At 53.1% G+C, this 23,797-nt stretch overlaps 1 protein-coding gene across 1 annotated transcript in view; it reads right to left on the bottom strand.

Moving 5' to 3' along the window:
* Positions 1–2,298: 2,298 nt before the first annotated feature.
* Positions 2,299–23,797, bottom strand: part of GSG1L (GSG1 like) — a 204,015-nt gene continuing 182,516 nt past the window's right edge. Inside the window, exons 6-7 of the mRNA XM_045849131.1 lie at positions 18,378–18,448; positions 2,299–3,512 (exon numbers count right to left, since the gene is read on the bottom strand). Of these exons, the coding sequence (XP_045705087.1) occupies positions 3,415–3,512; positions 18,378–18,448 (169 nt within the window). The 3' untranslated portion in view covers positions 2,299–3,414. The remainder of the gene's footprint in view (positions 3,513–18,377; positions 18,449–23,797) is intronic.

The following is a 23,797-nucleotide window of genomic DNA, read 5'->3' as shown; positions in this document are numbered from 1 at the left end:
TAACTACAGGGTCACTCGGTGTGGGTGCCCAGGGCAGAATGTGACAAGTTCTCTGGGCTATGGGTCAGACCGACGTGTGGTGGTCAGGATGAAAGGCACATGCAGGCCAGCGGCCAGAACATGTCTGCTCAGCACAGGGGAAGGAGCCAGAAAAGCCGTTTGCAGGGCAGGAGGAGGGAGCCTTCGCATCTCCACCCAGGCTTGTCTGTGCTCACCCGGCCACTCCTGCCTGCAGATCAGGTGACTCTCCCTCCTCCCAGATTCAGGCAGCCAGTGGCACATACTCCCTGCACAAAGCCCCCCTCCCAGCGGGGACCCACTGGGATCACTCACCCGGCCTGCCTGGAAGTGCTTCCTTTTATCTAACCAGCAGCCTTCTTGCTGCAGACTTTGGAAGACTGAAAGACAGCTAGTTCTCATACCCTGGCCAGCAGGTGCTCAGGAGGGGACAAAGGGACATGAAGTGTGAGTGGACCTGTGGGCCTCCTGCCTCCTTCCCTTCCCCCACCCCGGCCCGTACAGGGAGTAAGAATGGCCGCTGCTTGAGCTGTCCACATAGCATAACCACATACACTTGCACAATTATTTATTTAATAGCATTTTTTCTTTAAGCTGACTCTGTCTTTTTACTTGAATGCCTACTGTGAACTCATGGCACTGGTGTGCCCATTACATATTTTTCCTAATACACATTTACAGAAACACAACTATTAAAATAGATTAAAATTTTGCCCATGTGCCAACTAAAATTATGTCCTGGACTTCTGTGGTCCACTTGCCGACTTCGGAAGGAACTCGGGGTGAGATTGAAGAGCTCCGAGACCAGGGCCAGGCCCCTGTCCGAGGAGCCCTGTCCCTGCGGTGGGTCTTCTCGCCCCGGGGCCGGAGCCTGAACTCTCGTCCTGACGGTCGAGGCCTTTGTAACTGGGCCCCAGTCTCTCTCCCAGACCATCTCCCACCTCACATAGTAGGTCCAAACTACTGAACAAATGAAAAATGGATTATGGGAGCACTCCATAAATGAATGAATGAGCGTACACCTCCACCTGGGAGTCCCCCAGGCACCCGAGACTCGAGACATAGTTGACTTTCCCTTCCTCCCACATCAGTCCACCCCAAGCCTGTCGATTTGCCCCTCCTGACCGGCTCCTGCATCTGTGCTCTTTGTCCTGTCCCCAAGGCCACACCCTCTTCTCTCCCCTCAAGTATGGTCGGGAGGAGGAGGGGAGCCTGGCCTTCCCCATCTCTTCTCTGCCCACAGCCACGGTGGCCTTCCTAGGTGCACAGTCGGGAAGCATCACCCTCTGCCCAAAGCACCCCACGGCTGCTGGCCGGAATGAAGGCTAACCTTCCTAAAGCGGCTTCCGGCACCTCGGCTGAGCTCCTCCACCCTCCTCGCCTGCTTTCTCGCCACCTTGCTGCCCTCCCTTTTCTCCGCACCTGCCATCTAGACTGTTCTAAATTTTCCACAAGGTTCCCTTCTCCACTCTTGCCTGCCTGACATCTAGATGACCTTTATGTCTTGGCTTAAGTGTCATTTCCCTAAAGGAGCCCCTTCTCACTTCTGCCCTCGACCCAGAAGGCCCTCATCGCAGTGACAGCAAACACTGACAACACACTTATCTGTGCCAGGCTCTGTTCTAAATGCTTCACGTCTCGTGCATCGGCTCATTTAACCCTCAGAACAGCTTTAAGAGGTAGTTATAATGATCATCCTCACGTGTCCATGGGGATGAGGCACAAGAGAGGTCAGGTAATTTGCCCAAGGTCTCAAGTGAAGGGGCTAGAATCTAAACCCGAGCTGCCCAGCCCAGAGCTGGGCACCATAGCACTTCACACACTGCACTATAATCAACTGTCTAGTTATTTATCCTGCCCATCTGCGAGCTCTGCGAAGACAGACGCCCTCTCTGGGTGGTTCAGTATCTTATCTCAAGTGCCTACCACAGTGCTTGGCCCATAGTAGGGACACAATGAATTGTATCACTGGCTAGATGAATGTATAGATGGATGGTGGAATAATGCGGATGGGTGATGCATGAAAGAATGATGGATGGATGTCTGATACAGGGAACAATGATAACTGGTAGGTGGATGATGGATGGGTAATGGATGATGGATAGGTAATGGATGATGGATGGTGATAGATGGTGATTGGTGGATGAATGGATGATAGATAGATGGCTGAATAAATGGATGGATGATGGAAGGATGATGAAAGGATGATGGGTGGATGATGGAAGGATGAATGAATGGATGGATGATGGACAGATGATGGATAGATGATGATGGTTGGGTAATGGATGATGAGTGGATAGATGATGGATGATGGATAAATGGTGAATGGATGGATGAATGAATGAGTGGATGGATGATGGACGGATGATGGGATTATGGAAGAGTGAAGAACATTCTCTGCTTGGAGGATAGTTCTATGGGGGAAATCCTCTGGGAAGAGATGAGGCCTCTTGTAGTCAGGAATCCTAGTTCAAACCCCATCTCTGCCATTTGCTAATTTTGTGATCTTGGGGGCAAGTTTCTTTATCTCTGTGACCCTGAGTTCCTTTGTTTTTGTAATAAGAATCTACTTCCCCAGGCCTCCAAGTCCTAGGATTTGATGTCACGTGTCTCTAGACACAGGGTAAAGGTCCCCACTGGGGTCAGGTTGGTTTACGATCTGGGTGTGAGGGCTTCTCTCTTGCCCACCCCGCATTTCCCATCTGCCTGATGCCCCCAGCTTTTCCACCCTCTGGAATCCAAGGCAGCCTGCAAGCCTGACCCTACCTGAAAGCCCAGCTCGGCTCTGGGCTTCCCCCATCCCACAGAGCTCAGTGTCTGACCCTGACCGCAGCACACTCAGGGCTGCTTCACCTCCAGGCTCCTTGGGGACCTGATAGGATGGAGCCATGAAGGGGCAGCCACAGCCCAGAGAGCAAATGGCCTCCATGCACAGCAAGAAAACAGGTTCAACAAGCATTTATTGAGCCCCTGCTGGTGCCTGCTGTGTGACCCCCTATGGTGCCAGTGCCCATGCCCCTCCTTTAGGAAGTCCCACCCATGCCCTCCTGAACTTCCTAGCTGGCCCGAGAACCCCAGGCTTCCAACAGCTGATGTCCATGGCTTTCCTGGCATCCCAGTTGCACCCGGCAGGGCTCTGCGTGTCACAAGAGTTAGAAGTCACTGTCCCAAAGTTGCTCGGTGCAACTCTGAGTGTTTCTGCAGTCCACGCTGGCCCCATTGCTGGGGCCCTGAGACCCAGGCAGTGGTGGGCGGGGCAGGCCTGGTGTCTCCCATGCAGGCTGGCTGAGTTCAGAGCACACAGGTCAGGTTTCAGTGGGTGCCAGACCAGTGGTCTTGTGGTGGGGGGCTGGTGCTAACGATGGCCTGAGGTCTGAGGGCCAAGCTGGGTCTTGGTCACACCCAGTGCCCCAGGACCCAGCACTGGCGGTTCAGCTCTGGTGCCTCGTGTGCAGAGCTCCGGGGCCAGGAGTCTCCCATGTGTGGCTGGTGTCCTGCCAAGAGACAAGGTGGTCAGTGCCGACAGTTGCCTTCCTGCATCCACACCCCATCTGCTCACTGCCCTGCCAGCCCACCACCTCCATCCATTATCCACCCCCAACTTCCACCTGCCCTCCAGCACTCCTACCCACCCATCTGTCAACCCACATCCAACTCTTCACCCAATGTCCCACTCACCAGCTTGCCCTCCTCCCACCTACATAACCAGCTCTCCACACCACCCCCTGCCCCCATTACCCACCCATCTACCTACCAGTCCATCAACACCTCGAAACACCTGTCAATATCCACAACATCCACCTACCAACCCCCAATATATCCACCACTCCACTCCCACACTTCCTACCCACAACCCACTCAGCCCTAAAACCCACTCATGCACCTCCTGCCTACCAACACATTGGCCCACTCACCATCGCACCACCCATCCTGCTACCACCCCGTTAACACACCATGGATGCTGCTTCCCACGTACACCTGTCTACAGCCCCAAACAGCCACACATCCACTCACCCACCCACACTCTAGCTCACCCGCCATCGTGCTTACTTCCCAGCCTGCTGACACTTCCTCTAATTCACCAAGCCCCCAGCCCCCACACATGCACCCACCAAGCCTCCATCCTCCTGCCCCCAACCCACCAACATACCCATCTGACAATCCACCCCTGCACCCACCACCAACCCTGCACACCCGCCTGCCCTCACATTCACCCAGCCCCACACCAAGCCATCCACCCACTCAGGACATCTGCATACCCACTTTCCATCTACCCTTTCACCTGTCCTCACCCTCAGTTAAGCACCAATCCCTTCCCTATCCACCTATCTACCTACCTACCTATCCCAGCCATCCTGCAATCACCTGTCCACCTACCTATCTGCCCACCCCATCCGGTTTCTCTGAGCTCCACTGTGTGCTTTCAAGTGCTAAGGAGCTGTGGGAGGGTTAGAACAAGTGGGGATGCATCCTGGGCCTTGGCCCTTACTTGGCCCCAGGGACAGTGTGTGCATATGAGGGTGCTCTAAGCTGGCTCTGAGCAGCCCTCCGGACCAAGGTAGCAGGCAGAGGCTCCACCACCCTCCACCACTGCCCACTGTTCTTGATGGTTGGGCAAGCAGGAGGGCAGGGAGGCTTGTCTTGATCCAACACACTCACTCCTGTTTTCCTTGATTCTCAGAAGCTTGCTCCTCGCCTTCACCCAAGTGCCTCCTTGGCATCTTTCTAACATGCCAGAACCATTTCCATCTCCACATTGTGACCCAAAAGCCTAAAGTGTCCTTGTACCTACTGTGAATCAAACCCTCAAAGAACAGCTCAAGTCTCCCTTCCCAAAGGAATCCCACAATATCCTTCTCCCAGTCCTCAGGGGTTCCCTTTATCTTGGAACACCCGCCCTGAGTGAGTTCATCTCCATTAGACTGGAAGCCCAGCAGAGCTATGGCTCACCCCAGGGAGGGTGCTCCACAGGGGATCGGTGGCGGTGGAGCCAGAGTGAGGAAGCAAGGGGAGGGCTGCACTGGAGGGCAAGAGAGGAACTGACAGTGACCGAACACTACGGTCAATACACCCACCTAGCTCTTAGTCTCAAGCCTGAGATGCAGATGGATTTTACCACACATTCAAAGAAGAACTAACTCCTATTCTTCTCAAAGTATTCCAAAAAATTCAAGAAGAGGAGAGAATCCCAAACTCTTTTTATAAGGCGAATATTACCCTAATTCAAAACCATGTAAAGACACAACAAAGAGAAAGTTACAGGCCAATATGCCTGACAAACACAGATGCTAAAATCCTCAAAAAAAAAATTGGCAATCTAGGTCCAACAACACATTAAAAAGACCACACACCATGATCAGTTGGGATTCATCCCAGGGATGCAAGGATGGTCCAGTGTTTGCAAATCAGTAAACATAATAAATCACATGAACAAAATGAAGAACAAAAATTACATGATTGTATCAATAGATGCTGGAAAAGCATTTGATAAAATCCAGCACTGATTTATGATAAAAACACTCAGCAAAGTGGGAATAGAGGGAGCACACCTAAACAATAAAGACCGTATACGAGAGACCTACAGCCAACATCATTCTCAATGGGCAAAAACTAAAAGCTTTCCCACTAAGATCAAGAAGAAGACAAGAATGTCCACTTTCACCACTTCTATTCAATATAGTACTAGATGTTCAAGCTACAGCAATCAGACAAGAAAAAGAAATAAAAGGAAGAAGTAAAATTGTCATTGTTTGCAGGCAACATGATAGTGGACATAGAAAGCCCTATAGTCTCCACCAAAAACTACTCGACCTGATAAGTGAGTGGGGCAAAGTAGGGGGATTCAAAATCAACATTCAGAAATCAATAACATTTTTGTACACCAACAATGAACTATCAGAAACAGAAATTGGGGGGAGGGGAATCCCATTTACTATAGAAATAAAAAAAAATAAAGTACCTAGGAATAAATTTAACCAAGGAAGTAAAAGACCTATACTTGGAAAACAATAGAACTGAACAAATAAGTTGAGGAAGACACAAATAAGTGGAAGCATACACCATGTTCATGGTTTGGACAAAATAACATCATTAAAATGTTCATACTACCCATAGCAATCTGTATGTTCAATGCAATCTTTATTAAAACACCAAGGCATATTTCACTGATCTAGAACAAATGCTCAAGAAAATTTGCATGGGACCAAAAAAGACCCTAAATAACCTCAGCATTCTTGAGAAAGAAGAAAAAAGTTAGAGGGGCCACAATATCTGATATCAAACTATACCACAAATCCACTGTAAGCAGAACAGCCTGGTACTGGCATAAGAACAGACACATAGATCAATGGGACAGAACAGAGAGCCCAGAAATAAACCCAAGTCTCTATGGTCAATTAATATTTGACAAAGGGGACAAAAACATCAAATGGAGTAAAAATAGTCTCTTCAACAAATGGTGTTGGTAGAATTGAGCAGATACATGCAAAAAAAATATGAAACTTGACCACCAACTTACATCATACACAAAAATAAACTCAAGGTGGATAAAAGAAATATAAGTTGTGATATCATAAAAGTCTTCATGGAAAACACAGGCAGTAAAATTTCAGGTATCCCATGGAGCAATATTTTTGCTGATTTATCTCCTAGAGCAAGGGAAATAAAGGAAAACATGAACAAATGGAAATATATCAAATTAAAAATCTTCTGCATGGCTAAAGAAGCCATCATCAAAATGAAAAGGGAACTGACCATATAGGAGAACATATTTGCCAATGATACATTGGGCAAGGGTTTAATCTCCAAAATATATAAAGAACTCACATGACTCCACTCCAGGAAGACAAACAATCCAAATAAAAAATGGGAAAAGCTGGCTGGTGTGGCTCAGTGGGCTAAGCACCAGCCTGTGAACCAAAGGGTGAACGGTTTGATTCCCAGTCAGGGCACATGCCTGGGTTGTGGGCCAGGCCTCCAGAAGGGGGTACCTGAGAGACAACCACACATTGATATTTCTCTCCCTCTCTTTCTCCCTCCCTCTTCTAAAAATAAATAAATAAAATGTTTAAAATAAAAAAAAATGGAAAAAGGACCTAAACAGATATTTCTTTAAGGAAGACATACAGAGGGCCCATAGAAGTATGAAAAGATGCTCAGCATCACTAGCCATCAGAGCCACCCAAATTAAAGCCATAAGATACCACCTCACACCACTCAGAATGGTTATCAGTAATAAATCAACAAACAACAAGTGCTGGCAAGGTTGTGGAGAAAAGGGAATCTTACTGCACTGTTGGTGGGAGTGCAGACTGGTGCAGTCACTGTGGAAAGCAGCATGGAACTTCTTCAAAAAATAAAAACGGAACTGCCTTTGACCAAGCAATTCCACTGCTGGAGTTATACCTTAAGAATCTTGAAACACCAATTCAGAAGAACCTATGCACCCCAATGTTCATAGCAGCACAATTCACAATATCCAAGTGCTGGAAGCAACCTAGGTGCCCATCAGTAAATGAATGGATCAAAAAACTATGGTACATTTACAGGATGAAATTCTACCCAGCAGAAATAAAGGAGCTCCTACCTTTTGTGACAGCATGAATGGAACTGAAGAATATTATGCTAAGTGAAATAAGCCAGGCGGTGAAAGACAAATACCATATGATCTCATTTATAAGAGGATTCTAATGAACAAAATAAACTAATGAGCAAAACAGGACCAGAGACATGGAAACATGGAACAGACTGGCAGCAAACAGAGGGGACACAGAGGGAATGTTGGAAAGAAGGGGAAAGGACTAGTCAAAAAACATGGATGAATGACCCATGGACATGGACAACTGTGTGGGTATTGACAGTGGGAGTCAGGGGTGGGGGTGGGCTGGGTGGAGGAGGACAAAGGGGGAAAATTTGGGACAACTGTAATAGCATAACAATTTTTTTTAAAAAGCCTGGGAGGCAGCCACCACCATTTCACAAATGAGGGAACCAAGACTCAGCAAAGATGAATGGCCACCTTAGCATTCACAGCTATAGTAGAGACGGATCGAATCAATTTCTTCCTGATTCCAAACTTCCACATTAAAAGAAATTTTTTCCATGTATTTTTTTCCTACCCTGAGCTCCAAAGGATGCTCAGACATTCTTGCCATCCTTTAGGGTCAGACGGACTCTTTATAGCAAGACCTATGAGGGGGAAATTCCTGCTGAAGCCAAGCTCCTGCTTGCACACCTCCAAGAACAGACTGCTCATTGCTCTCCCTCCACCCCTAAAGCAGCTCTGAGTGTTGGAAAATTCCTCCTAGTAACAAAGGCTGAAGGCAACAGGCAAAAATAAAGATGTTTATGCCAATGATGGGTGCATGTATTTCCCCCCTCTGGCTTTTTTTCTGTTTTTAATATTTTTTTAATGTTGGTTGGTGCTTTGCTAATTTTACTATATTTTTAAAGGGGTAGGAAACAGTTGGCAAACATTCTGGAATCATTTGGCCTCAGGAAAAACGTTTGTTTTGGCTCCAGTCACTGAAACAGTTGCATTCCTTGGAAGTGTTTGCTGCCAAGGTATAAGAGTTTGAGATTTTATTTAATTGAGAAGCAAATATTTGGTGCAAAGGAATGTTTTATTATTTTTCAAAATAAGCATTTAAAAGTGATTGTAGTCATTCTCACCTTTGCTAAGAGGCAGAATCTTGGAGAGTTCATTAGAATGGAGAAAAGCAATCATGTTATTTTTAAGGAAAAGAAAGGCCATAATCCCCTATTCCTTGAGTTAAATTCAGGTTCCTTGTCCCCTGGATCCAGAAGCCAAGTCACTAAGGACTGGGGCCCTCCTCCCCTCTCCAGCCTCCCTGGAGGGGCATGGGGCCCCAGGCCAGCTGGATGGGATGGGGCGTCCGTCCTCGCTGCACTGAGAAGCCCCCCACCAGCCCACCAGGACTCCCCACTCACTTCCCTCCTCCTAGATCCCTTTACTGTTACAAAACAAAATTAGAAAACAACAAAACCAACAACCAACCAAAGGACCTTACACTGTAGAATGAGGAATCCTACCTCAGAACGTCTACCGGACCAGGTGATGGGTGGACAGGCCAGAGCAGCCCTTCCTCAGCTCTGGACAACAGTTGCTACAAGGACTATGGGCTAAGATCTCCCAAAGCATTCAAATATACTGAGCTGGAACTTCAAAATAAAATCTCCTGGCTTTTAACTAACAACTAAATTTGATAAAAATCTAAGTCATCTGTGGGTGAAGTAGACTCTCTCAGGCTGGACTCAGCCTGTGGGAGGCCACTTCTGACCTCCGGCCGCTTCCCTGCCCAGGTCTTTGTTCCACGAGTCTGTTCCGTGGCTTTGCATTCTGGCCTCTTGGCCGTGGCGACCTTTCCTGCTGGTCTCTGGCTGTTGCTTCTCCCACACATCTTTGAAATGCTCCCTCTTCTCTGTCCCATAATACGTGGCACATGCCTCTCTCCCTGTGCTTGTCACTTTGCATGGCAGGTGTCTCCCCAGCTAACCTAGGGATTCAGTGCAGGCATAGCAGGTCAGCTTCTCCCTGGAGCCCTCAGCCCCTAGCATCTGGCCAGGCACAGAGCAGGTCCTGAGTTGGCTTCGTAACAAATGCAGAGATGTGCCGGAGGAGGATGGGCTGGTTTCTGGGCTGGAGGGATGGGCTTCCCCAGCCCTTTGTAAACTGAGATTCTGTACACTATGACAGGCTCTTTGCTCAGCTCTCCTCCTTTGGGAGCAGTAGGGGATGAGCAACCATACTTGGAATCTGGTGGTCAAAGGTTCAAATCCGGGCTCTACCACTTATAAGCTTTGTGATTTTTTTTAAGTTGTGTGACTTTTGACAAGTAACTTCACCTCTCTGAGGCAGCAAATGGATGTGAATTAGAAAGGAGTCAGTAGGATCCTTGCATAGAAACCTTTCATTATACAACTTCAGATAAATGAGAAAATAAAATATCAGAACTAGAAGGTGATGGGTTCAACCATCTCTCTTCAAAGATGGGGAAGACAAGGCCCATCGGTGGGAAGAGATGCATCCAAGGTCACCCTTAGAGGGGTGGTAGCAAATACTGTTTTAAATTCCCTTGAAATTTTCCAGGCTTGGTGGAGTATTTGGCACATAGGATGTTCTCAGATGTCATTTCTCTTCCCTTTTTCAAATCAAAATATCAAAACATGAACATGTTTAACATTGGTCTCTTCCAGTCTTAATTTTCCAATCCTTCAGTGGAAAAATCACTGTATTGAACTCTCCCCGAGGCACCGAGATCTGGAGGGTCATCTCTTAGCTCTGCTGAATTCAGTGAAATCACATCTGAGATGGATTTATTGTGTTGGGAGGACCCTTCAACACCAAGGATGCCAATGCTTCCACAATGTGCAGATGGGGAAACAGGGGCTCTTAGAGGGGAAGTCACTTGTCCAAGGTGCTCTGAAGCTGGTAGGGAAATCTGTGGGGGTGGGCAGGAGGAGGCTGGCAATGGAGCTCCTGACCCCATGCCAGCCTCGCCTGGCGGGGAGGAGCCAGGTCCCTTGACAAGGGAGTGCCTCCTGGAGATAACCCGCTGTCCGAGGTGCTGAAAACCTCTCTAGGACTTTGGCCCATCCAGAGCCTGGAGTTGGCTGCTTAACCTTGAACCCTGGCTTCTAAAAGGAGATAAAATGTGGGGAGTGATGGAGAAATGAATCAAGGTGAGCACCGAGATGTCTAGTTTTGGAGACTTTTCAGCTAGTGACACCATTATCCTTCCTCCATCACCTAAAATGTCACAACCCTGGCAAGAGGCACCCCTGACTGCCTCTCCAAGTTGGCCCTGCTCTGTAAGTCTGTACCTTGAGGGGGCTTAGAGACTCCATCATGTCTGGGAATATCATTTGCCTTTCTCCTCCTGGTTCCCATTCCAGGCTGTATGTGCACAAGGGCGCAGACCAGCTCTGCTCTCCTTCATCACCGTGTCCCCGGCACCGAGAGTAGCCCCAAGAGCAGCACTGATAGTGCAGATCTGTTCAGTGAGTGGGTCATGGAGGGCTGGGGAAGAAGACTAAGATTGTGTGGGACCGATATGGAGGGAAAGGCTGGGTTTTCTGGTCTACCTTAAGGACAGCTTGTCTTAGGAGATTGTCCGGGATCCCCCGCCCTTCTCTCCACTGGAGTCCATCTTCCAGGACCCCATGTTTCTGGGCTAAAATATTCTCTTTGTCTCTTTTTCACACTGGAAATCAGGCTGAGTCTGGTTAGCCCGCCACTTCTTCCTAGAGCCACTGATTCTTTCATCTCCTTATTTAACATTTGTTGAGCTCCTACTGTGTGTCAACCTCCACACTGGGTGCCGGGTCTACAGACATGAGTGAGACGGACCTGTTCGCAGTCTAGGGAGGAAGACAGACACACGTATGGAGAGGTGATGGGAGCAAACGTGCCTTCAGTTCTTGCTGTGTTTCAGGAGACATTCACCACGTCACCGGCTCGCTGAATCCTAACAAATATGAGTTATCTGCCTTTACTAGGCCCATTTTATGGATGAGAAAACTGAAGCCCAAGTAAGTTAAGTCATTCGTCGAAGGTCTCACTGCTAGATTTTGAGCCCCAGCAGCCCCGCTCTGGAGCCGGGCCATGACATTCTGCCTCCGATGGAGTGCCTGGCCGGAACAATGCGGAGATGAATGGGGCCACCTCTGCCAGGGTGGGGGGCACTGGTGCCATTCCAACACACTTCAGCTGGACTTCAAAGGCACTGGCCAAGCTCACAGTTCCAATGGTGGGGTCTGTTTATTTTGTTGTTGTTTCTTTATTAGTTTTTGCTAAATGGAGGAAGGAAGCCGTGGCTTCAGGCAGAAGGAACAGGGTGTGAAGTAGGTGCTGGCAGGTAAATGAGGTTTTCAGGAGGTGTGAAAAACCTGGCAGCGCTGGCAGACTGCGGGGTGGGGGTGGGGGGGGTAGGGGGGGGGGTGGGGGGAAGGCGGGAGGGAGTAGAAGGTCTGGAAAGTGGGACACAGGGGCGGGCTGGCGACCGGAGGGTGCGGGGGAGTGGAGGGGTGCGGGTGTGAAAGGCTCAGAAGGTTCTCTCGGGGGTACAGGTTCATCCTGTACACAGGCTCCTGGCCTGTCCCAAACCAAAGCACTGACGTCTCCAGGGAAACCCACGTTTTAGCCACAGCCTCCAAGTGTGTCCTGGGGTCAGGAGGGATTGGAGGGGTGCTGCCTCGGGCAGAAGTGGGTGCCAGGAGAACATGGCATGGGTCAGTGTGGAGCCACCCCGACTGGTGACCCAGGACAGACGGCTATGTTTCTGGGCGTCCAAGGACCACCACCTGTGACGTGCAAATGCTCCTCAGAGCGGGCACCGGATGAGGGCCAAGTGAGCTGAGTCAGTCGCCAGAACGCGGCTGGTCCCCAGTGCCAGGCGCTGGCACTGCCGATGAATGTGGCAAAGAGGTCCCTGTCCTCATGACGTTTCCATGTTAGTGGGGGGGAGTCCACAAAGATGGACTCTGGGAGACGAGGGACTGAGAGAAAAGTGAGGCCGGGATGGGCTGGGGAGCGATGGTCTCCGCAGCGAAGTGCGAGAGGCTGGCCGGGCACCTGGCACCCACGAGGGGCCCCGCCGCAGGAGGTGGTGGAGCTGGCAGGGGTGAGGGGGACACGGTCCAGTTTGTGTCTTAGGGGGAGGCACTGGTGGGGAATTGGCTTAAGCAGCGGCCATTTCCAACCAGAGGCTGTTGGACAGCCCAGGCAGGGGCCAAACACAGATGCGCTGCTGACAGCAGCCCCAGAGGGGCCGGCGCCAGCCCAGGCTGACACTGCTCAGGACCTGGTCTGCGGAGCAGCAGACGCAGCTGCACAGGGGACTTGTCAGAAATGCAGAGTCCCAGGCCCTGCCCAACCCTCCCCAGTCTGCATTTTAAGGAGCCCCCAAGGTGACCCTGATTTGGTATTGACTTGGGTCTCTCCACCCCAGTGCCAGGTGTCTCCAGGCTTCAAGCCCGCCTGTGTGCCCAAGTTAGCATCGATAATTATTTCAGAAATATTGTCTGTTTCCATTTTAATAAAGGAGCAGACTCGAGCAGGACTATATTGGATTTGATTTTGATCTAATAAAAATGCCAAGTTGCTCTGGGTCCAAAAAACTCTTCCTTGCAATCCCCTCTGCTATTTTGAGGGCAGCGGTGGCAGAGATTCGTCTAGACAGAGCTCCCAGAAGCCACCTCTGGACCCAGCGAGTGACAGCCTCTCACCCAGTGCAGCCTTACAGACACACCTGGTGAAATCAAAGGCTTGTCTTGGGCATTGAACTTGACAACTGCAATCAGCTGCAAACCCCAGTTGCCCCTGAAAGGAAGATGCAGACACCTGGACCATGAGGCAGCATCCTCTCCTTAAATGTCACATCTGATGTGCTTCTGAGCTAGCTGGCGGCACTGCGGGGCCCCAGAGCGGTTTTCAAAAGCAAACTCTTTCCTCAGGAAAAAAAAAATTATGGCAGAATCCATATCACAGTAGCACAAGAAAAAAAAACAGCAAATTTGGAGCAGTTAAGAAAGCTGGAAGTTCGTGTCACTGTTTATGTAAAAGCAGCTGCTCAGGTGGTAAAGGGTGGAGAAAACTGGAGGTTTGGAGCCAGTGATTGAGCACCTACTGTGTGCCATGCATTGCCCTAGGCTGTCAGGATACAGATGAGAACACAGCAAGACAGGGTATCTGTTCTCATGCAGCCTGGTGGGGAGAGACAGCAAAGCAAAAACCAAGTGTGTAAATACAAAAGGCAGTTTCAGGGCAGAACAGACACGATAGCAAACAGAAAGGAAGGCGACGTGAGGGCAGCCGGGGAAGCTGGTGCAGCTCAGAGAAGCTTCTCTGAGGAAGCAGCCTCTTGGCTGAGACAAAGACAAGGCGTAGCCAGCCACTAGAGGGAGCTTCGGAGCGAGAGCATTCCAAGCAGAGAGAACAGCAAGTGCAAAGGCCCTGAGGAGGCAATGTTTTATATGTTCAAGAAAGAAACATACACAACATGACTGGAGCAGCAGGAGGGGGTGGAGAGTGAGAGGAGAGGAGGCCCAGGGTTCAGGGCCAGCGCAGGAACGGCCTCAGGCCAGGGGCGAGGGGAAAGACAGGTCTGCATGCTGGGGGAGTCCTAGCTCCAAGGGACAGAAGTTCTCTGCAAAGCCAGCCTGCCTTTCAGCTCCTTGGGTTTTCCTACTCGCACAGGAATACTTCGCCTTCCTTCCCAGGGCTGCAATAGCCATCCTGGGAGACGGAGACGGCTGGGAAGTGAGTAGCAGAGACCTGCGCAGGGGAAGTGTTTAACAACACGGGCTCCCTGGCGTTCCTCCTTCCCAGTCCCTCGTGCCCGGAAGTCAGCCCACCACAGAATGGAGCAGCTGCTTGGTGCAGAAATATTGCAAAACTGGTCCAGGCATTTCCAAAATATTTTTTTTGGCCAAAAACCCACTCGCAGCTAAGAGACTGCATTCTGGAGATGGCATCGTCTCCCTGGACAGTTCTATCAAGCTGCTCATCCAGCCCGGGAGCTCTGTGAGGGCCAAGGCCATGGGGGCTGGGCCCTGTGTCCCCGTAGCTGCCCAGGCCCGGCAGGTGGGGTGTGCCCAGGGTTTGGCCTCTGGAGCCAGACAGGCTGGGTGCAAACCCCGGCCCTGCCATTTCCTGGCACAGCTGTGACTTCCCTGGGCCTCACTTTCCTCATCTGTAAAATGGGGCTGTATTCGGGATGAAAGGAGTGGATCAATGTGAAGTCCTCAGAACACACATGAGGCTGAAATATTATCATCAGACCTGGTGGGACTTAATTCTTCTTGGTGGTTATTATCGAGGCCAGGTGCCACCACTACAGGTGCAGAATTCTACCAGGTTGGATCACCCCTGGCTATGTCCCACACCTCCCTCTCCTGCACCCCACCCTCACCGGGAGTCTACACGGCGCCTCCCCGGACCCCTGTGTAGCTCTGGCCACACCAAATAGTGGTGGCTGGGCAGCTGCACAGCCCTGGGTCATGCCTGTTTCTCTCCATGCTCCAGCATGGGGCCCTGCCCAGGGAAGCATCTTTAGTAAAGGCTGGTGAATAAGTAAATGAATAAATGACTTTCACCAGCCACAGGTGCAGCCATCTTGGGAGAATGAACATGACCAGAGCTCTCACGTGGGCATTGCAGCCCACTTTTGGGCGGCTCCTCCCTCAGGTCTGATAGCAGATGGGGGCTCTTCCTCCCTCGTTCTTTTAACCGAGTCCCCAGCGCCACCTCTGCTCGCTGGGAAGGTCAGCCATCCCTGCTAGTCCGCACCTCACCCAGTCTCCCTGAAGGGTCTCAGCAGTCCCTCGGTTTCAACCCTCTCCATTCCCTGCCACCCCTTACGCTTACGCCAAGTGCCATCGTGCCCCACAAACCCGCCCCCCACAAACCTGTCCCCCCTATAAACCTGCCCCCCCCACAGCAACTGAGGCGGGCATGCTGCTGACCTCCAACTGCACCTGGGCTTCCCCACCCGCCCCAAGAAATTCACGCACCCGTCCCACACAGCAGCCTCATGCTCCCCCCGGGCACAGCCCCGCCACGTCTGGGGGTGACTCAGCCACGCGTGCTCGGCACTAACTGCTCGAGCCCCTCGAGTGGGACTGGTGCTAACCAGATGGACAACGTGCCTTTGGCTGCCACCCACCTTTCCGGACTCAGTCCCCCTGGCCTGCTCCTACTTGGGTTTTCTGAGGTCACCCAAATAAGCTACTTGCTGCTGAACCCTTATCTCAGGATCTGCCTCTGGGGGAACCCAGACCGAGACACTGACAATCCTTCCCACAGAGCGTTCTGCAGTCAGGCCACCGTCGCCCTCCCGGAATGACGGCAACGCCGTTGAAGCTGCTCTGCCGGCCTTGTCTTGCTCCCCAGGCCTCCCCCACATTGCAGATGGAGGGAGGGATGTGGACGTGGAGGTGGGTGAATGTGTCAGTGACTACGAAGGGGTGGGCAAAAGTCGGTGCACAACTGTGAGTACACGAAACACAGAGTACAGACACAGGCATGCAGACATCAATGTGGGTACGAATACAGACAAATAATCCAGACAGTCTCTTCCCTGCTCAGAGTGCCCTGAGGTCCCCCATGCCCAGCCTCTTCTTTTCAAGGCTGCTCCTGCTCCCTGCGCCCCCACCCCCATGCTGGCTTCCAGTCTGGGCTGCTCCTGCTTCCGGACTTTGCCCCTGCGGGCCCCTCCGCCTGAAGGCTGTTTGTTGGGCTGGCTCCTCTCATCATCTAGGTCCCAGCCCCTCAGAGAAGTGGCCCTGAAGGAGCCTCCCACTTTCTCTCTATCACCACACATTCCCTCCTGAGCACCCAAGAGGGTCTTGTTTGTTCCTGGGTTCACGCCTCAATCGGTTCTCTCTCCCCTAGCCTGCCCCCCCCATGGGGCTGGGGGCCTGATCTGCTCTTGCTCACAGCAGTATAGCCAGCATGGAGTGGACACTCAGTGGGTGTTTGTTGAAGGATACAAGAAGGGATTTTGCACCGGCTGTTGACCTGGCAAACACAGCTGATGCCTGTTTCGTGTTCAGGAGATGAAATGGGCACCAGGTTGGGGTGGGGCTGTGGGACCTGGGCTGTGGGGACCCGGGCTGGGAGTGGAGGGCTTCCGCAGCCCCTGACCCTGCGTCTCCTTGTTCTGAATTCCAGGGCTTGCAGTCGGGGCCAGAACGGCTTCCCCGTCTCTCATCCTCAGGCCTCAAGGAGTTGGCCTTTCCTCCTCCGGCTTCCCAGCTGCCCCCAGACAAGCCCCTGGCCTCTTTCCACCCAGGGTGAGCTGCCTGCTCTGCAGGGGCCAGAGGAGGCTTCGCCCAAGCGGGGGAGACGGCGGCACGCACAGTGTGCCAGGGGCTCCCAGCCTTTGTCCCTACTGTGTGCTTCCTGAGCCCCCCGGTGGATTTCCATTCCCTTCTGTTGTCCCTGAGGTAGGTACTCCCCAGCTGCCTCCCTACCCTGGTCCTCAACCCCTTCCTCCAGGAAGCCCTCCACCCTAGCACAGACACCAGTCATGAAACCATGGTGTGTGAGCCCAGTGTCTACTGAAGTGCGACCTCTTGTTTGATGGGCAGATCACCTTCCTGTCAGGTGCCTCCTGCAGGAGAGAAGACCGGACTCTCTCCTCTCTCCTCTCCTCCTCCCATGCTCCTCACCCACCTCCATCTTCTCCTTCCAGGTATAGCCATTTCCCACTCAGGTTCTAGGGTCACAGGATTTGGAGTCAGACAGACTGGGTTTAAATGTTCACTGTCGTAGCTTGGGTCTCCCCAGAAGTAGACTCTGAGGTAGAGATTCAAGAACGGGGGAGATCTTTAGGAGAGGCAGGGCCTCTGGGCGGAGAGAAGGGAAGAGGCACGGGGGAGAAGGCGGCTGACCCGGCGAGCTGCTAACCCTGTGGACAGCTGACCAATCCCGCAGGGCCCTGGGGGTGATCTGCTGTGGGGGCCAGGGAGCTCAGCCACCTTCTGTGGTGCGGGCAGGGAAGGCCCCGGCACAGAGATGTGGACGTGGGCGGCAGGAAGACCCCAGAGCTTCCCAGAGGAGCTGAGGGGTGTGGGCAGGGCGCTGACAGAGCCTGCTCTAACTGCTCTGCCCCCGGCTCGCTGAGCTGTGTGACCTTAGGCAAGTCACTCCACCTCCCTGAGCCTGAACTTCCTCGCCTGCAAAAGCTGGGCTGTAATTTCTGTGGGGGTGGGGGCCAGCAGGAATATGAGATCAGGCATGAAAAGCCCTTTGTATGGGGTCAGGGGGGTGGGCAGGGAGCATGTGGTGGCCACTCAGCAGGCTCAGCTGAGGTTCTGCCACTCTAACCGTAACTCACGGTGCCTTTCCTTTTCTGTCTGTGGCGAGGCCCTTCTCCCCTCCTACCTCCCCTCTGCCTTCTGGCCCAGGGATTTGTTTGCTGATGGGTGTCCCCCGCAGCGAGGCACACAAAGTCAGTGCATTCTAAGCTGCCAGGAGCATCCACGGCTCAGACAAATCTTGCCCACTGTCGCCTCCCTGGCGTGGTCAGGGCGACACAGCTGTGGTTCCCCCTTTAGGCCCACGGCTGGCCTGGGCCTGGACTTCAGCCTCGGGTCACCTGCCCACCTTTAAGCACTCCCGTCTCCCTCCTGCTTGTTTAGCAACACACCCCCTCTGCAAGCTGCCGCATGCAGAGGGCTTGCTACACTAAGACACCAGCCTCAGTTTCCCCATCTGTAGAGTGCGTTTGTGGGAGAAAGCAGGGGTCCAGGGGGAGGTTCGCCTGCTCATCACTGGGCTCCTCCTCTGCAGACGGCCCGGGGTCTGTGCGCAGGCTCCTGTCGGCGAGGCCACTTACGGGCTGCGTGTCTCTCGTGGCGGCAGTCTAAGCGAAGGTCCTCCTCCTCATTCCCATCCCCCTTCTCGATTCTGGGAAGAAAAGAACCCAAAGGCTGTGTAAGAGAGAGCAGGCTGAGCTGGCAGAGGCCCAGGACTAGGACATGTGGACTCTCCCCCAGAGGACGGTTTGCAAAGCAGCTTGGCCCCGCTGCCCATGAGGCCCTCACCGCCGCCCTGTGAGCTGGACGCCATTATTTCCACTTTGCGGATGAAGAAATGGAGGCATTGGGAGGTGACGTGACCAGTAAGGTGCCACATAGCTAATGCATTGGAGGCAGAACCCGGATGCAAACCCACCTGCTGTGACAAAAAGATGTTCCGTTATGTGCAAATGGCAGGTTACAAAAGAATGTGTACAGTGCGATTTGTTTAAACAATGATGCACTGGCGTGCACAGGAAGCTATTTGGCTGAGTGTACTCCAGAAGCCTCGCAGTGACTAACCTGGGATAACGAGAATACAGGCGTTAGATCTGGAGCCTTTTTTGCAACTTACCTGTTTTCTGATTTGGAGCAGAAATGGACTTGCATTAGCTGTGGCAGTTTGCTTAACTAATTAAAACACTTCCTAAAGCCAGTTCTACACACAAATGGAGCCCTGGGCTTCTCCCTTCCAGCAAGTGCTATTTCCTAGCAGCAACTGTGAGCGTTTCTCCCATATGGCTTCCTCCTCCTCTGGCATCTCAAGATCACCGCAGTTCCAGAGGGGCTGCCTCCTCTGGTGTGGCCAGGGTCGAGGAGCCCCAAGCACAGGCCAACAGGGTCAGGGGGAGGTGCTGCAGACTCTCAGACGTGGCCCCAGACCAAGACCCTCAGCCCACCCTGCCGATGACGATGACGGGCCTGAGGGGGTGGGGCCACGTGGCCACTGTGCACTCACCTTCTGTGGCCCAGGCCAACGTGCACCGCCCTTAGAGAAACACAGTGTGTCCCCTGCGGTAGGAACCATGGTGACCTTTGTATCTCCTGAGAGCACCGAGAGCACCCCCAGCTCTACCTCTGCGGCCGCGCCCTGGCCTCTTCCCCCTTCCTCTCTGCCTTCCGCTTGCCTTGCAGCTGCCAGAGACCTCCCTCCTCACGTCTCACTCCCGGTGCTTCCCCAGACTCTCCAGTGCCCTCAGCGAGGCCTTCCCTTCCCCCTCCCTGCTCTACTGCCACCCTCTCTGCTCCCTCTCATGTGAGGGAGCCTCAGTCCTCTCCAAGCAAACCGCCCACCCCATTGTCTGGGTCTTCCCAGCACTGCTTGTTCCTGGAGGCTGGGGGACATGGGGGGGGGTGGTTGAGTGACAGGCGATCAATGGCAGAAATGGCCTTAGTAGGTGGGGGAGAGACTCGTGAGTGCTGGTTGCCTCAGATCGCTCACTCATCCACCCAGCAGGAGTTTCCTGAGTCCTACTCTGTGTGGACAGCAATGTCCTCTTCGTGGTCCCAGTTCTCAGAGAGCTTCCTGTCTAGTAGAAAAACACGCTTGTACTCTCGTTAGAACATGACAGGCGCTGACCAAAGGGCCACCTGAGGATTGCCCATACCGTCCTCACCAGGCGCCAGGACTGGGCTGCCCGGGGAGCAAACCCCGGATGCCAGTCTCATTTACAGACACCTCCATGCCCGGGCGGCCCCGCCAACAGGACGACTGCCTCAGTGTTGTTGCCATGGGAAGGTCCCGTGGGATGGGAGATGTCTCTTTTTGTGTCTCTTAGTAGAAACGTCTTCACTATTTTCCTGATAGCACAGGTTTGTGAAAAAAGGTCCACCCCATAAAGCCCCCCCCAGAATTACACCTCCGTGGAGCAGTGTGACCCCTGTGAGTAGTTCTGTGTCCACATTTTCAGAACTAAGGCTTGTACCAATAGCCTCAAATTAAATACACTGTTCTCGTAACCTGGTTTTTTTAAGTTGCCCATAAATTTCCACATGTTTCTATACCAGTACACATAAACCTCACTCACTTTTCTTCCTGATAGTGGCTTGTGAAGAAAATAACCAATATTCAATACCCTGTTGACAGACATTTAGGTGTTTTTCCAGTTTTTTCCCTGTTCTAAGTGATGCCATGTGCACATCTAGCAAGGCGTTGAGCCCCTGTCCACAGGGGTGCCCAAGGCTGGGGTGTCCCTATTCACGAAGCCGCAGCTGGATTCAAACAGCTGGGCCAGGGGACAGAGCCCATCCTCCGCCCCGAGCACCACCTGCTGGGTCACGTCACATCCAGTGCCGCGGAGTCCGCCGACACCACGTCCACCTGCACTCCGCAGCTGGACCCTTGAACCCATTCCCTGGTTGTCCCGGGCTCCGGGCTTCCTCCAGGCCTCATGCTGGGCACCTCCTGGGCCTCTGCTGAGAGCCTCAGCCTGGGGGAGGGGCCAGGGAGCAAAGGAGTTGATGTTGAAGGCAAGAACCAGCCTGCCTGGCATGCCGCTCCTCTTCCTGGTCACCCAAACCTTGCTTGGTTCAACAGCTAACATATCAAGGGTCACCTGCCCATGAGTGGGTGTCTGCTCTGGGCCAGGCCTTGTGCTGCCATTGGGACCACGACTCAGAGAGGTCTCTGCCCTTGAGAAGCTCATGCCTGCTACTCAGGTTAAGGCTGGAGGTTATTTAGAAGGTTGAATAAGGGTGGACTGACTGTCTGATCCAGCAGACTTTTTCTATAGAGGTGTAGATGGCAAGTATGTGAGGCTTTGTGGACTATGTGGTCTCTGTCACAGCTACTCAGCTACTATTAGCCTTATAGTTCCAAGCAGCCACAGACAATATGCAAATAAATGGGCGTGGTCCCCTCACAGCAGGTGGTGGCTGGATCAGCTTGTGGGAGACAGTGGGTTAACCTCTGGTCTAGCCTGCGGTTCTCAACTCGGAGACCCACTGAAGGCCGCTGGGGGAGTCTTCCATTGCCCAGTGATGGGATGTGCGGCCAGGGCTGGGAGCCACTGGTATCCCTCAGGACGAGCAGGGGCTCCATGGGGGAGGGGAGCCGGAGCAGCACGAAAGCTGGGTGACGTGCTCACTCCCCGAGAGGCTGGCCTGCCTTCTGTGGCCCATGCTGCCATTCTGGAAAGCGTGGGCTCCTCGCGCAGGCACAGCCCTCACCACCAGCTTTGCCAGTGGAAGCGGCAGACCTGCGAGGCTGGCAGCCAACCAGTGAGTGGCGACTGTGCCAGTGGTGGTGGCGAGGACTGATGGCCCTCCGGGGAGGTTGCTGGGGGTCCCCGGGGTGCTGAGCTTTGTGTAGAAAGAAAAGGAACAACTGCAAATGTCACCAGGTGACAATTGCCTTTGATTTGAACTGTAATTTCCTACAGAGCATGTTATGTGCTTTCTGAAGATAGGCCTTTTTTTTTTCTTTGAACACAGTGATGTGGAAAATTAGCCGCACATTTAAATAAGGGCCTTGAATGGAGTGGTTGGGGCAAACAGGGCTCAGGAGGGGCAGTGGGTGGGACCCCTGGCGCCTGACCTGCTGGGTTGCTCCTATCTGGGGTGCGGCTGTCTCCTCTGTGAGCTATTCGAGTCTGGCCACATCCTGTCATCTCCAGCCTTGATTTTCTCATCTGACAAATGGGCACAATAATGTACCTGTCTCTTAGGGCGGTTGTAAGACTAAGAGAGTTACGAAACACTTTAGTGCCTCTGTTTAGCTCTTAGAGCCCCGCTTGGCACTCACCGCCGTCCTCAGCGTCATCACAGCGGTTGTCGCCACCTCCCTCATCTCTGGGCCTTTGCGGTCTGACCCTCTGTGACTCCACCTCCTAGTTCCTGATGAGGAAGGAGATCATTCTATCGTATCAACCAGTGCTGCCCCAAGCCCTGCACGCCCCTTCCTCTGTGCACCATTTAGACCGGAGCCACTTGTTGCCTGAGGGAAAAAGATGCTTTGGAAGAAACAGAAAAGGCTTCGGAGTAGCAAACACTCCTGGGTTCCAGGCAGAGGGAGCCTGGGGGCCACAGCCCAGCCCTCCGCCCCAGAGAGGCAGTCTCCCGCTGCTGCGGGACCGAGAGAGTCAGAGCAGAGGCTCAAGTGAGATGACGCTGTGGGACCAGGGAGCGGCATGGGCCCCAGGGAGAGGTGGCAATGCCAAGGCACCGTCTCACAAGTGAGAGACAAATAAACCGGTGAACTGTTTACGTCCTCGTCATTGTGGGTCTGTTCACACCCACTCAGCCTGTGTTCTGACCAGAGTCATCGCTGTTGTCCCGGCGTCGCAGACGTGAAACGGGAGCTGAGATCAGCTGCCACCTGCCGCATTTACTGGCATGCTGGCAGGGTGCACAGCCCGGCTCTGCAGTGCAGGGAGAGCCCTGTAGGCGGAGTTCGTGACCTTCTGCGGGGGGGGGGGGGGGGCGGGGGCTCCGGGCACCGCTGCTGTGGAGCTGCTGACTTGCAGCTGGCGGTGGCAGGGCCGTGACTTGGACTCGGGCGTATGGGTCCCTGTGTCCCTCAGACCCCTGGCTGGCAGGGGGCCTCAGTCAGACGCCCAGGGTTGCCTGCGCAGTGGGGTCCCGGTGGGCAGGGGCCCACAGATGCGCCAGCAGCTGTGCGGGGCATGACTGCACTGCCCCCCGCATTTCCCCAGCGACTCACAACATCTGGAGTCAGATGAAGGCCGGGTATTTGCTCTTTTTGAGAGAAGAAAAGGATGCAGGCGAGTGATAGAAGCAGGGGCTCCGAGGCGTTCGAAGGTTCGAGGGCAGGCCGGAGCCAGTAACTCGTCTCCCCAGGACCTACACCCCTAATTCCAGGGCCGGGTTGGCCACTGCAGCCGGGGCCCATCTCTGCCAGCATGCTCACCAGCCCTGGGGCCTGTCTGTGTCCCCTCTAAGCCATCCCTCTCCCTGGCCCCGGGCTGGCCGCCCACCTCCAGGGTCCAGCCCCTTCCTAGTGTGAGCTGACCATCCACATGCCGTGCTTCTCCGATCCTGTGACAAGGGACTAGGTCCTCCTCCTTCATTTTCAATCTACCTTGGACCAGTTTTTAATAAAATACAATAAAAATGAGTTACTAGAAAATGAAATTTAAAAAATAACGTACAGAAGGCAAACTTGGGTGTCCCAGCAATACTAACTTGTTGTGATAGTCTGCCAGCACTCACCTCCTTTTCTACCCTTATGTCACTCTGGACGTTTGCACATGGACACTGCTCCGGGGACCACACCTGGAGCAGCCCTGGCCTGCAGCGCCCTGTACCCACCAGCTTCTGCTGCCATGCCCACCTCCTGGGGCCTGGCAGGGCTGCCCCTGCTCTGTCCTCCAGCCCGAAGGTTCGGTTGGCAAACTCAGCGGTGCCCACAGGCAGTCTGAGCAGTGGGTTAAGTGCGGTTCGGATTGGGTGGGTCTGGGGTGGGCAGGGCCTGAGGTCCTTCCTGTGTAAGAGGCTCCCA

Source organism: Phyllostomus hastatus, unplaced genomic scaffold, assembly GCF_019186645.2.
Source record: "Phyllostomus hastatus isolate PE091 unplaced genomic scaffold, TTU_PhHast_1.1 phas_contig_64, whole genome shotgun sequence".
Lineage (NCBI taxonomy): Eukaryota > Metazoa > Chordata > Mammalia > Chiroptera > Phyllostomidae > Phyllostomus > Phyllostomus hastatus.
The sequence above is the reverse complement of the archived record's forward strand: the minus strand, read 5'-3'. Positions and strand labels throughout refer to the sequence as shown.